Raw genomic sequence first — 12,405 nt, 5'->3', positions numbered from 1 at the left:
ATGATTTTCAAAATTTCTTCAGTATAAAAATTTCCCCCTCAAAGTGTTAAATTGACATAAATTTCGCTGACAAAGTGACGTGAGGATAGACCAATTATTATTGAATATAAAAATCATGCGCAAGTCGCCGCACGAATTGCCCGACGGAATTTCCACACGATGGAATAAAAATCATTCGGCAACTATAATGAAATATACTTTTTATCGCGACTGTACGAATGTTCATTGCTACGGCGGCAGCGGCAGAAGGCGGACAAGCCGCGCGGCGATGCAAGGTGGGTTATACATGTACAAAACAGTGTCATGGATATTGATTTCACGAGCATGTGTGTTACGCGTTCGTTCGATACGTATACTTGTGACATTCGGGAGGCGCAACTCCGCGGTGCTACATCAGGAATGTGCTTCATAATACGTATACGCATACCACGGCACTACGATTCGTTTGCGGATTTACACGCACGTATTTCGCAGCCCACCCTTCGCACACCCTACGAGTATATACCTGTAGGTACGTATGCGATTGCGTATGGGTGGGTGTCCGACTTGTCGCGTGTGCGTATAAAAGATCGTTGCAAAAACACTCGGCACGCTTGCCCTGCGCGATAACTGCAACATAAACTGCATCGCTGCTGCAGCGCGGTCAGAGAGTGTAACAAGAAAGCCCGATGATAACTTGGAGGCAAGTTATTTTACCAAGATGTGCGCAACTTGTATACCACGTGGTATTTTAAATATGTAGAAATATGTAGCACGTATAATAAGTAAATTAATAAATTAATTGATGACCTACGGTTGTTGTTCGAAAATAATTATTGTGTCCGAAGACTCTGCTGCGGTCCTGACTTCGAAGCGACAAGGGAGAGAGAGAGAGAGAGAGAACACATGTATTTATCAGTCGTTTGTTAACTGCTCACGTATTAAACGGTAGATATAAACGCAGGCACATGTTACGCAAAATAAAATAACGTCGGGTATAATGGGCAGAGTGAGAGAGGGAGAAGATACGTGTCGCGTTTATCGTGCGAGTACATATACATATTATTACACTGTGTAATTTAAGAACTTAGGAATACATTAAATCGAGCGGCAAAATTAGAGGAGGAAAAAGACGGGAACAGATTTTGAAAGAAATATAAACGAAATAAAAAAATTAAAAAAACAGCAACCCGACCAAGCGAGAAACATTTAATAAGAGTTTAAAGTTTTATTGTTTCCTCCTTCTCACACCTTGCAAGCATTATGCCAACTTACTAACAATTACAATCTCGGTAAACTAACTTTGCCTATCGAGAAATGTAGACACCGGATGTTATCGATATGTGACGTCATCTCGTATGACATACGCATCTAAAAAGGAAATAGACGCCTGTACATGCCTATGTATGTATGTATGTATGTATAGAGATATTCTATGACAATAGCAAAACCGTATGTACCTAACGTGCAATGTGTAGTTTCGATAAACAAACATCGACAAGACTCGGGGGAATTTACGTCACCCGTTGGCGAAATGTGATTTCACTAATGAATCATTTTTAAAAGTGCTGTCAGATAAGTCGTCGGATACTCATCTTCTTCATAGACTGCATACGGGGCATTCCGAGCTAACCGTACCAACGTTGGAGCCTCACCATTTTTGATTGTATTCAACAAATTTTAGGCGATTGTCCCACTTCCAAAACAGTACTCTGAAATCTGTCTGATTTTTCGAGTAATCTTGTATTACTTGTGAGTTTTAGGAAAGCCGACATGTCTTACGCCGTAATTTCAAAACTTGAAAAAATTTTTGAAAATTTCTCGTTATGCGTCAAAATTTTTAAGCTTGGATCCAAAGTGGATCAGCGACGACTGCTTCTACTCTTGCTGGATGTTTTTAGAGAAAAGGAATTGAAAGAAAAAAAAATAAGGAAGAATCATTTTACTGTGGTCGGTTGCTAAAACATTTTCGTACGTAACGCCGGATTTTCGCGAATTTTTTCAGATCAAGAATCAAAAATGGTGTGGGACCAACGTCGGTACAATTGGCATGGAATGCCTCATATGTATAGCGTCGATTAAGAGTTTTTTGAAACTATTTCGTGACATTGTCGTCTTGTTAGGTACATACACACATATATACATATATAAATGAGCAATCTTGACGCCGTTTTCGTTCACGGCTATCTTTCAAACGACTTCGCTTTTTTTTTCCACGCCTGTACAGTTCGTTTTTTTTCTCTTTAGGCAGAGAAATTACTAACCGAGAATTAGAAAACTAAATCGTATTCGAGACGGGCATGGGGACAGTTTTTCGATCAGATCTCAGGGCCATGATTCTCCCTTTTTCTTTTCTGTCAATTTTTTTTAACTTTGTTTGTTTTCTTCCGAACCTTAGTTGGACATCTTTGGTTGATTTATTTACCTCAATTGCCGAGTCCAATGGACTCCGATGCGACTGATAAGAATTATTCAAATTTACTTGCCCATGCTTGAACATTTATCTCTTTCCTTTTCGTTTTTTTGTACATTAGTTCTTCTATTTCTCCTCCTTACCGTCCAATTTAATTATTATTATCACTATTATTATTATTATCATTACTACTACAACTACCGCCACTACTATTGTTATTATTATATTCTATCCTTCGGTCTTCTTTTCATGCCCTCGAACGCCGGCATGCGGATAGACATTTGAATATTTAGTCAATTAGGTTACTTTGCATAGGTTATAGGTGACTACGGGTTTATATAGATTCTATGGTTGCTGCAGCATGCGCGCATCCACAAGCCATTCCTATCCAATACGCATGGCCGCTTAGTGGGTCTCGACTCGAAACTCACGTGCGTGCCGCACCGCAGCCTTTTCCCATCCGGTGACCGGGCGAAATTGATCCTCGTCCAAGATAAGACCCGACGACGACGACACTAATCGTGATCTCCGCGTTCCCGCTCGGCGTATTACATTAAAGGTATACGTACGAACGCGCACGCGTGCAGCGGCGCATCCCTGGAGCATCGTTTCACAGGTCGCCTGTATTTTTCCTCTGTTATTCCCAAAATCGACACGCGAGGTTTCGACCGTATAACGTACATACGTCCGCTTCTCCGCATAATATACGAATTAATGACTCGATCGTTACTTTCACACCGTGACGCGAGTTTGCTCTGCTTCGTTGTCACGTCTGTCTTGAAATACTGATCGCAAGAACAGACGCAAAGAGGTCGCTTACAAAATACGGACCAATTTCTCTCCGCGTTCAAAGAGTTATCCACAATAGCTTGAGAACATCGAATCAGAAGTTTTCTATAAAGTGGTTTCGTACATGCACAACCTTCACGATACCCGAACATCGTACAGCCGCCCGCACACCTCGATCGAGATCGAACGATCTACAGGATCTTGACACCGACTATCACGGGTCGAGGAGTCGAGAGCAAAAAAAAAATGAATAAAAAAATAAAAAAATAAATATAAAAATAAAAAAAAAACACCAACAGAGTACGAGATCGAGACCGGACATACGATTAGCTTATAAAACAGGCGAGACACGGGGCGGAAGCGAACGCCGGCCTCGCGTCGCTTCTGACCGTACAGAGGAAGGTAAATTGTAACGAGGATCGGGGCACAGGCTGCACGCGTATGGCCGACCTGTGGGTTGGTGGCTGGTTGGCCCTTTGAACCTTCTGATACTATACATATGCAGACGGGGCCCCGTTTCGTAGTGGAGGGCATCCGGTGGATGACGAGGCAGCAGCGGCAGCAACGGCAGCGTTATAAAGCGGGGAAGCGGATTTGCATAACCTCGTCAACGAGGCACGAGTCGTTCGCCTGGTAATCAGGGCATTCGCATCCGAGGCGATATGATTTTACGAGGCCTGACTGCCTGACACCCAACTCGACCCGGACAACGCCTTGTCGTTACAACCTTACCGTTCCACTTTGCGATCATGCCGTCCGTCGCGGATTCCCCTGCCCGTTATTTCCACGACTTCCGCTCGGATAAAATCGTCGAAAACTACCGATTCGCTGTTCAACGTGTATTTTACGTTATCAACGAGGCTTGCTGCTTCCCGACCGCGCAACCTTTTACTCGCGTACAAATTCTCAAGCTCCTCAAAAATTACATGCAGAACAATTGCGAAGGTCAAAGATCGTTGACGGAGAAGAGAATCAACGCGCTCTTCGTCGAGGGTAGATTTCAGCGTGATTGATCTTCTCGAAAATGATGCCAAGTATAAAGGTATACGAGTCGTATGCTTGCCTGCATCACGCGCGGTGGTCGCGTAGAATCAAGATCGTCATCGATTCGTTTCTGGATCTGGTATCAAGATTGTATTGTCCAGAAATTAACGGAGCATCGTGCGAGCGGCGGGACACGTCACAGTGGCTCATAGAGGGAGAGGAGATAGCGAGACAGTCACGGTGCATATAGTCGAATGTAAATGCATCCCGTGATTTATGACAGTCAGACGTGAGTCTAGCGGCTCGGTTAGGACTACGGGAAGCATCTCGAACGCAGATAACCGAACGAGATGCGCGTTGAAGTTGAGGAAAGTCAAAAAAAAATAAATAAATAAATAAACAAAATAAAAAATGTCAAATCAGAGGACGGAGAAGCACGACGAAAGAGAAAAAGACAGAGAGAGAGAGGGATGGAGGAGAAGAATCGAAAGATGAGAAAAAAAAAGCAAGACCTCGATCGGGGGGGGTCCACGTTTAGAGTTCAGGCTTAGAACCAGTTACGTAAAAGCTCAAAGCTGCAGGGCTGGTCGTTTTTACATGCATTATTATATAAAGTACCACGACGAAATAAATTTGCGACGACGAAGAAGGAACGTCGAAACTGAGGAGAGTGGTGCGTGTGCTGTGTAACGAGAAAATTCATAAAGTGAGTGAGGGGAGGGGGAGGGGGGATGGCAGAGCGAGGAAAAGAGAGGGGTAAACTACTTGTTGCGCGTCGCGACGCCCCGAACGTCTCCGTCCCGTCGCCCCCCAGACATCGGGTACAAAAATAGATACGCCACCGCGCGTGTCGCGACGCAACAGATATGATCGCCGGTTTGTATCACAGTTGAAACGTATACCCGATTCATCGACGCGTCTGTATTAATGCAGATGTCCTGGCTCATCCGAGCCGGCAATTAATTAAAACTGATACAGGACGCGCCTCTTCCGAATCATTCGCAAGGATGCGCGAATGCATCCTTCGTTGGATCGTTAGTCTGGATCGAAGTTCGTCGCAGCGTTGAGGAAAATATCGTCATGGGTATATATTTTCCAAGAACCACGTGCGTTGACGCATCCACCTTTTCGTAAGGTATTTTACCGGAGAGTGATAGATTGGACTTGCGCTTGTCATCCGAACCTGACTCGGTTAATGCAATTTTACATCGGCGGTTCGGCACATAGACGAATGACGTAGAGATACACGGGCGATTGGCGAACGATGACGCACTTCGGCAAATTCTTCGCAAACGCGAATATATGATACGCGTCGCTGACCATAGAACGCAAAGCTTCCGACTACCATTACTTCTCATCCCTTCGCGTGTAATTTATCCGTGCATTTTACGCAGCTGTAGCCGCGCGTCTAGCAATAAGTATTATTATCGCATTGAACCTCTCGAGGTACACGCGTTGTGTTTTCATTGGTATTACGGTACAAGGCATGCACGTATCGCGAATTGTGATAACAACGCTCGGCGGTAGAGCTGCGTACCTAATGAAAAGAATTCTTTGCTTGTTTCTTTGTTTGTTTTTATCGTCACGTAACATAGCTTGCATAGTTGGACGCGATAAAAATTATCCGCTTCTTCGGGCCGCGGGTCGTCGGTTCCTCGTTTCTTCGAATCCGAACGCAAATTCGAACGTCTGACGACAATTTGTAAGAAGTTACAATAGGAATGAAAAAAATCCCATGGTTTTATCGACTTCGCGCAAACTACCGAATTAAACCCAGAGAAAATGCCCGTCGCTCGGACTTGAGCAAACATATTCCCTTTCCATTTTCCCCACAAGGGGTATCGCGTGTATAGTATTCACTATCCGTTGAGACTGCGAAAGGTATTTTTCCGCAGCACGCTTATCCTTCGGCAAATATGCCTCGAACGGCAAATGGTGAAACGGCCAAACATCAAAATCGTGACTGACCTGTATCTGGTGTCCAGGGTTGCTGATGTGTAGCTGCTGTGCCTGGTTGATCTGTAGCGTGGAAGTGCCAGGTCCCGAAGGAGGCCTTGGAGGAGTTGAGCTGGTGAAGGGTCCTTGGGATCCGGACTGGTTGGGCCCACCACCGGCCTGAGATCCTCTAGGGGGTAAAGGATACCCGGGGCTGCCGTGATTGGGCATAGACCCGGGGCTACCGTAGGGCGAATACTGTTGCTTGTACCCGGCGGCGGGTCCCATCATCGACGGTTTGCCGCCGGAGTTTTGGGCCCGCTTGATGTCACCGAGTGTCGAGAATTGCGACTGGGCGGTAAAAATATCGGCAGTCGATTGTCCCTGGAAGTTTCCCGAATTGTTCGTCTTGTGATAGGCCCCCGCCGTCTGCGCGGTCTGGGCCTGACTTCCGGGTGGTCCGTTGCTGCCGGGACTACCGAGGTAATCGGAGGCCCCGGCAAACTGAGGAAACTCGGCGTAGGGCGACCTGGCAGCCGGTCCCCTCGCCGCGGCTGCCGCGGGATTAAAACCGCCGAGACCGAGGTGCTGATTCTTGTGCTGATGCTGCTCGGCCATCTGCTTCAGGGTCTGAGCGGCCGGACTCATCTCGGACTTGAAGTCGAGACCGGAGTAGGCGAGTCGGGCCGGCGAGTATTGGGCCGATCCTAAGGCCCCGGGGCTCGAGTTCGTCGGAAGGGTCGTGCCGTTGTTGTTGTTGTTGTTGTTACTGCTGTTGTTGTTGTTGTGCTGGTGAACGGCATCCTTGTCGTCCTCTACCTTTATCTGACCGTTGTTGGTAACGTTGTTGGGTAGAGCGTTGCTGGCGAGGTTGTCGACGCACTTGTCCTCGAAGTCAAAGTCCTTCATGAACTCCGGATGAAAGTCGGATATCTCCGATATGAGGTCCTTGAACGCGTCCGAGGTTATGATCTCGTCGCCGGTATCGTCGCCGATAAAGTCCGAGAAGCCGGGGAATCCGGCGCCGTTCGCAGCCGCGTCCTTTTCCAATGCCGCCGCGCACTGTTCGAGATCCACGAACTCGTTGTCCGGCTCCTGCTTGCACTCGACTAGGTTCCCCAGGTCGACGCAACCGATTCCGCCCCCCGTCGGGACCCGCGGTCCCCCAGCCGCGGGTGGATCGGGCCCCGATTTCGGCGAGGCGGTCGAGTTTACGTGATCGCTCTTCACCGAGGCGTTCGTCAGCGCTTTCACGGTTACGTTCGTGGATATCTGCTGGGGCTGGGAGTTTGCCGCCGAAGTTGTGAACTCCAGTTGCTGAACTATCTCCACAGAGAACTTGGTCAGACCCTCGTTTCCACCCTGTTGCTGCTGTTGCTGTTGCTGTTGTTGCTGCTGCTGCTGCTGTTGTTGCTGGGGGCCCGAGGTATTCGCCCCGTGACCGTGGTGCGGACCACCCCCACCACCCCCGCCGCCCCCGCCCCCGCTCCCGGGGGCCTGCTGCTGATGCTGTGCCTGGGTGCATTGCAGTTTCGACGGGGGTTCCCCAAAGCCGCCGTCCCCGCTGCCACCACCCGGTGGCTCCAACTCCTCCGCGGTCCGTTTCAGGAATTTCTGCTGCTGAAACAAACGATCAACGCTGTCTAAATACTGTCAAAATAATCCTGGGGGTTTTCTTTTTCACACGGTAATACGGAAGAGTTGTCGTGTTACGAGGATACACGGGGGGTAGTTCAGGGACTGGACATACGAATATGTCCTGCGAATGAACATTGTTGTAACGGCGTTGAATTTTTGTGCACAAATGTCGACGTGAAAAAAAACTTTCTTTTTTTCTCAAAATGGTCGAAGAATAAGAGAATATTCTTACCGTAGCTTCGTTCGAACAATTTACAATTACACAGTGGCAAGACGGCTATTTCGAATTACGAATTCGGCATTCGGTTGATCACACTTTAAAATTTCGCGTCAATTATTATACATATTTGTTAAAAGGGGCAATGTTTTTTTTTCTTCTCTTTTTATAGTTTCATATACCGACCAGGCGACTTCAAACGTATAAGAATTTTTCACGACCGTTATCGACATACAGCGAAATACTTTTTGAAATCATACTTTGTCACTTTGTTTTTCCTGGTTAAGAAGGTTTTATTTGCCCTAAGACAAGTCCCCCTGAGAGAGGGAAACGGAGGAAGAAAAAAAGTGAGAGGGATAGAAAGAGGAGGGGAGTCTTGGCATCGATGGAGACCCAGCGAGGAGTTTGCGATTTTGCGAAATACGCGTAGCTACTTCCCTGCGGCGTCGCGGTGTAGGAAAAATTTACGCAACAAGTGCGCGATGACCGAAATTTTAAAGAAGTCGAATTACGTAAGACGAGGGTCGTGATATTGAGAATAGTAACAAGGCTGTGGACGTCGGTTCGTCACTAATCTAAATCGTCGTCCGAACATCCTCTCGCGTTCTTTCGTTCACAATTTTGAAACTCGCACACGCGGACAGTTTTGAAAGAGGTTTGCTTTCTCCACCATTCGTGCAGGAAGTGTTTATGCATAATCGGTAGTTTTCAAACGTTCCAAGGTGTCACTTTCATGGAACGAGCGACAATGGCTCGGCTGAAAAGCGTGTGTGTCTGTTCAACTATCGAGTAAAACTCGGTAAATCTATGTTAATAGATTCGCGATGCTTCGAGGTGATTTTCAACCGGATTACAATCCGTTGGGATCTAAACTTCGAACAACAACGTAGACGAGGGAGCTAGAAGGAGATAACGAAAAATCTGGTAGGTATAAGGTAGGCACAAACATATATATATATACATACACTGGCGGCCAACAGTCAACGTAACTGTTCTTTATCACCGAGAAATATCTTTCGACTGAAAAAGGAAGAGGAGAAGGAGGAGGAGAAGGAAGCTGCCTACATGCGACAGAATTCGTCATGAGACTTTGAACCACAATCTCAATATGCAGTGCTACGGTTTTAACCAAACGGCGTAAGTCGCGACGTATTTTCCATGTTTTCTTTTTTTCTCTTCCATTCAAATGCTATTCCAATTATGATAATAATTTTTTTTTTTTTTGCCGTGCCGAGCTCACTCGATCAACGTGGTGTACATGATTGTCGGTACAAGGATCACAAGCTTGTCAGCGGCGAAAGTGGATCGCATGGAGTACGCAATTGTAAATTTATAAACCGACAATGGGAGAGGTTTTTACTTCTTCTGCTGCTCGTTCATTTTCCGTTATCAATTACTGTAGGTAATGTAAATACCCGCATGAACAGACTAGACACGCGATGCTTGCTGTATTCTTTAGTTACGGTTTCTCATCGTTAGTCTAGACACTTTATACTTTGGCGATTTCTTAGAGTTTTCCACATTAACAATCCAACGGATACATGTTACATTGGGTTTCGTGGTAATTTTTTCAGTTTCTGAAACCTTGAAATTTTATTTCAAACATACTGTAATTTTCGATACTATGCCTAGTATTTTGCCAACCAAGCACAAGAGTGGCAAAAAGAATTTCAAAAATCATGCAAAAAAATTTCTTTCACTCTGCCTTTTTTTCTCATACGGAGGTTGATCGTGACTTTTTCCTTCGTTTCACTTTTTCTATACATTTTTAGTATTCTACTCGGTTACTTCTCTAATTTTTCTTTCACCCGTCATGCTACGTGTTATTATATTTATAGTTTTTCTCTTAATTTCGTTACGTAGTACTTATACCAACTCTGTATCTCTATCCTATTATGCCCCATAGAATTCCTAGGGTACAAGAAATAACCGCTCATCCACTTACTCTCTCTTTCTCAAATAAATCGTACTAAATAACTTCGAACAGCAACAAGTACGAGTCAGAGTTCGATGAAGCGAAGAATTGAGATAAGTATAGTATCGTGCACACTGAACTTCACGTTCTGCCGGGTGATTAAGCCCCGGGCTACCGCAGAAGCGGCATATAGAAAAGTAGAGTGGTTAGTAAAATAAAATCGTTCCAGAAAGTGGAGCTAATGTCGAATACCCGCAGAGTCAGACTCACTCATCCCGGCTGTCTGTATTTACAACTGGGATTGGAGCCTGCGGAAAAAGTCTCTGCCGCCCTCTCCCTCTGTCTTCGTTTCGCTGCAGGGGGTTGGTTCGGGCCAAGGCAGAAGCCAGGAGTGAAGAGTTTCCCTGTGACAGGGCAGAGTGAACGAGAAGAACGCGGGTAAAGACGACGAGGAAGAGAAAAAGAAAGAGGAAGAGAAAGAGAAAGAGAAAGAGAAAAGCGGTCTCGGGGCCGGCCGGCTCGGCACTGTGGGAAGGCAATTTCGCGGGGTAGTTTCGTCCTCGGGTTTGTCGGGAGGTCGCGGATGGCCAGGAGCGAGGGGGTGGATAAAGGGGTGTCGGGGGCGGCTGATAACGGCGGGCTTCCACGGCGCCGCGCGTCAATATTGCCTCCGAGTTGCCCGCATTCCCGGCCAGGTCGCAGCCAAGGTGTAGTAAAAAGAACCACCGCGTTAGAGAGGAGAGTGGCTGAGCGTGGCGTAAAAGAAACAGGATCCACAGATTATTTCGGCAAGGAATGTTGCATTTTTTTTTTTTTTTTTATTGTCGTTCAACAAACATTTAGGTACACGTGTACCTCTCGACGACATTTTTCTTCCCGAGGTGGCGATAAGCCGATCGGATCCTCAACGAGGTCAAACTGCCCAAAGTGAACCGGAAGTTGGGCCACCGGATGTTACGTATGCATGTCACGACTTCCTGCCCAAGGAAGATACAGGTAATGCATCTTCTTTTTAGCGTATATCGTACTTCTCTGCGCATATTATCTGCAGTTAATTTTTCAGGAGCGCAATGGTAAAAAAAAAAATTGTGAGTGCATTTTAATGCTGACGCTGTCCGCTGGAGGTGCTTTGTACATACTGCAGTATTAAATACAGGATAACGAATTATCCAATGGTATTGTGTTATACAGGAGCGTAAGAGATCCTTGTTTGTAGAAGCGTTTCACGGTTTCGGTGCCTGGCGCCTCTCGACTCCTGACTCTTGACTCCGATTTAATAGTCAAGCTCCGAAGGATACGTATAACGTCAACGGCTCAAGGCGGTTCGAGTTACAGACGATGGCGGAGGCCGGCTGAAAGCTAATTTAGTTTGAAATCAGATAACTACCCGCGGCGGTGGCTGAGAAGTTTGTACATTTTGCCGCTGTTCCTATCCCGACCGACCGACATGGGGGTCGCTCGGTTTTTCCACAACAACAGAATGGTCGGAGAATAAATCAATACCGTTTTTCGGCACACTCTTAATACGTGCAATAAGCGGGAGATTTTAACGCGAGATGGCTCTCCCACCCCCCCCCCCCTCCTTTTTTTCATTCGAGGACGATCATCGTTATCTGCAGGGACCCGCGTCGAGGAGGAGTAGGCATAATTCCTCTCGGGATAAACGAGGGCTCGGCGAGGTTTCGCGTCGACCTAAATTTAGGAGAAAAATGGTCCGACCCGACCTGAACAATCCTAAAGCGAGCTGGACCATCCGCGGGAGATAAAATTGAAACATAGTAGGCTGCTGGAAGACGTAGGCGATGATAGCCGCGCCTGATAACGCGATGGATAGGCCCACCCACACGCCTACGTCGTACTACGGTGTTACACGTATATGCCAGCGTGCACTAAACACTTCGAAGAGACCAATTTTTCCCCTTCGCCGGGATATTATACAATTCCGCGAAATAAATTCGCATCGTTCGAATTGGTCAAGCGTCGACCATGCCTATTCGCATGCTCTGATATCACCGCTTAGACAATCGTGGGAAGGGAAAAATTTTCTTTCCAAACATATATATTTCAATAAATAAAATCATGGCGAATAGAACGAAGAATTATTTTTACCCCAAAAATTACCGCAAGTATTTTTTTGTTTATTTTTTTTTTATATATTATACAAAAATACATGATATTATACGAACGTATTTACCCTTACAATCCTTGTTGAATAATACAATATACCTAACCTCGCGTACACGCACAACGTATCTTGACTAGAATTTTAAACAATTCGTTATTTGCAGTGATAGGAAAATAACAACGGGTGGCACGATAACGAAGAATTTTCATCAGTCAGAAGCTACGGGGACATATCATAGCTATACCATCGCAAGCCCGGATTCTAGACCCTGTTTGTTCTGAGAATTAATTACCTCGACGCTGTTAGACTCTGGCGTACAACTATCGACCGAGAAACTTTCAACTAGCGGGAAGAAGATTCTAGGCGAGAAGCGGTAGGTACACACATAGTTGGGAGATAATCCGTGCGCG

General features: G+C 46.1%; 1 protein-coding gene across 11 annotated transcripts in view; it reads right to left on the bottom strand.

Moving 5' to 3' along the window:
• The window catches only part of LOC124185867 (neurogenic protein mastermind-like), a 125,533-nt gene that overhangs the window by 27,655 nt on the left and 85,473 nt on the right, over positions 1-12,405 (bottom strand). For 6 of the 11 annotated variants that reach the window (XM_046577067.1, XM_046577069.1, XM_046577071.1 and 3 more), the window contains one exon: positions 6,134-7,717. In XM_046577067.1, the coding sequence (XP_046433023.1) occupies positions 6,134-7,717 (1,584 nt within the window). Of the gene's footprint in view, positions 1-6,133; positions 7,721-12,405 lie in introns of all 11 variants that reach the window. The other 5 variants (XM_046577066.1, XM_046577068.1, XM_046577070.1 and 2 more) reach the window with 1 other exon arrangement.

This window comes from Neodiprion fabricii, chromosome 6, assembly GCF_021155785.1.
Source record: "Neodiprion fabricii isolate iyNeoFabr1 chromosome 6, iyNeoFabr1.1, whole genome shotgun sequence".
Taxonomy (NCBI): domain Eukaryota; kingdom Metazoa; phylum Arthropoda; class Insecta; order Hymenoptera; family Diprionidae; genus Neodiprion; species Neodiprion fabricii.
Note: the sequence above shows the minus strand (reverse complement) of the source record. Positions and strands in the feature narration are given on the sequence as shown.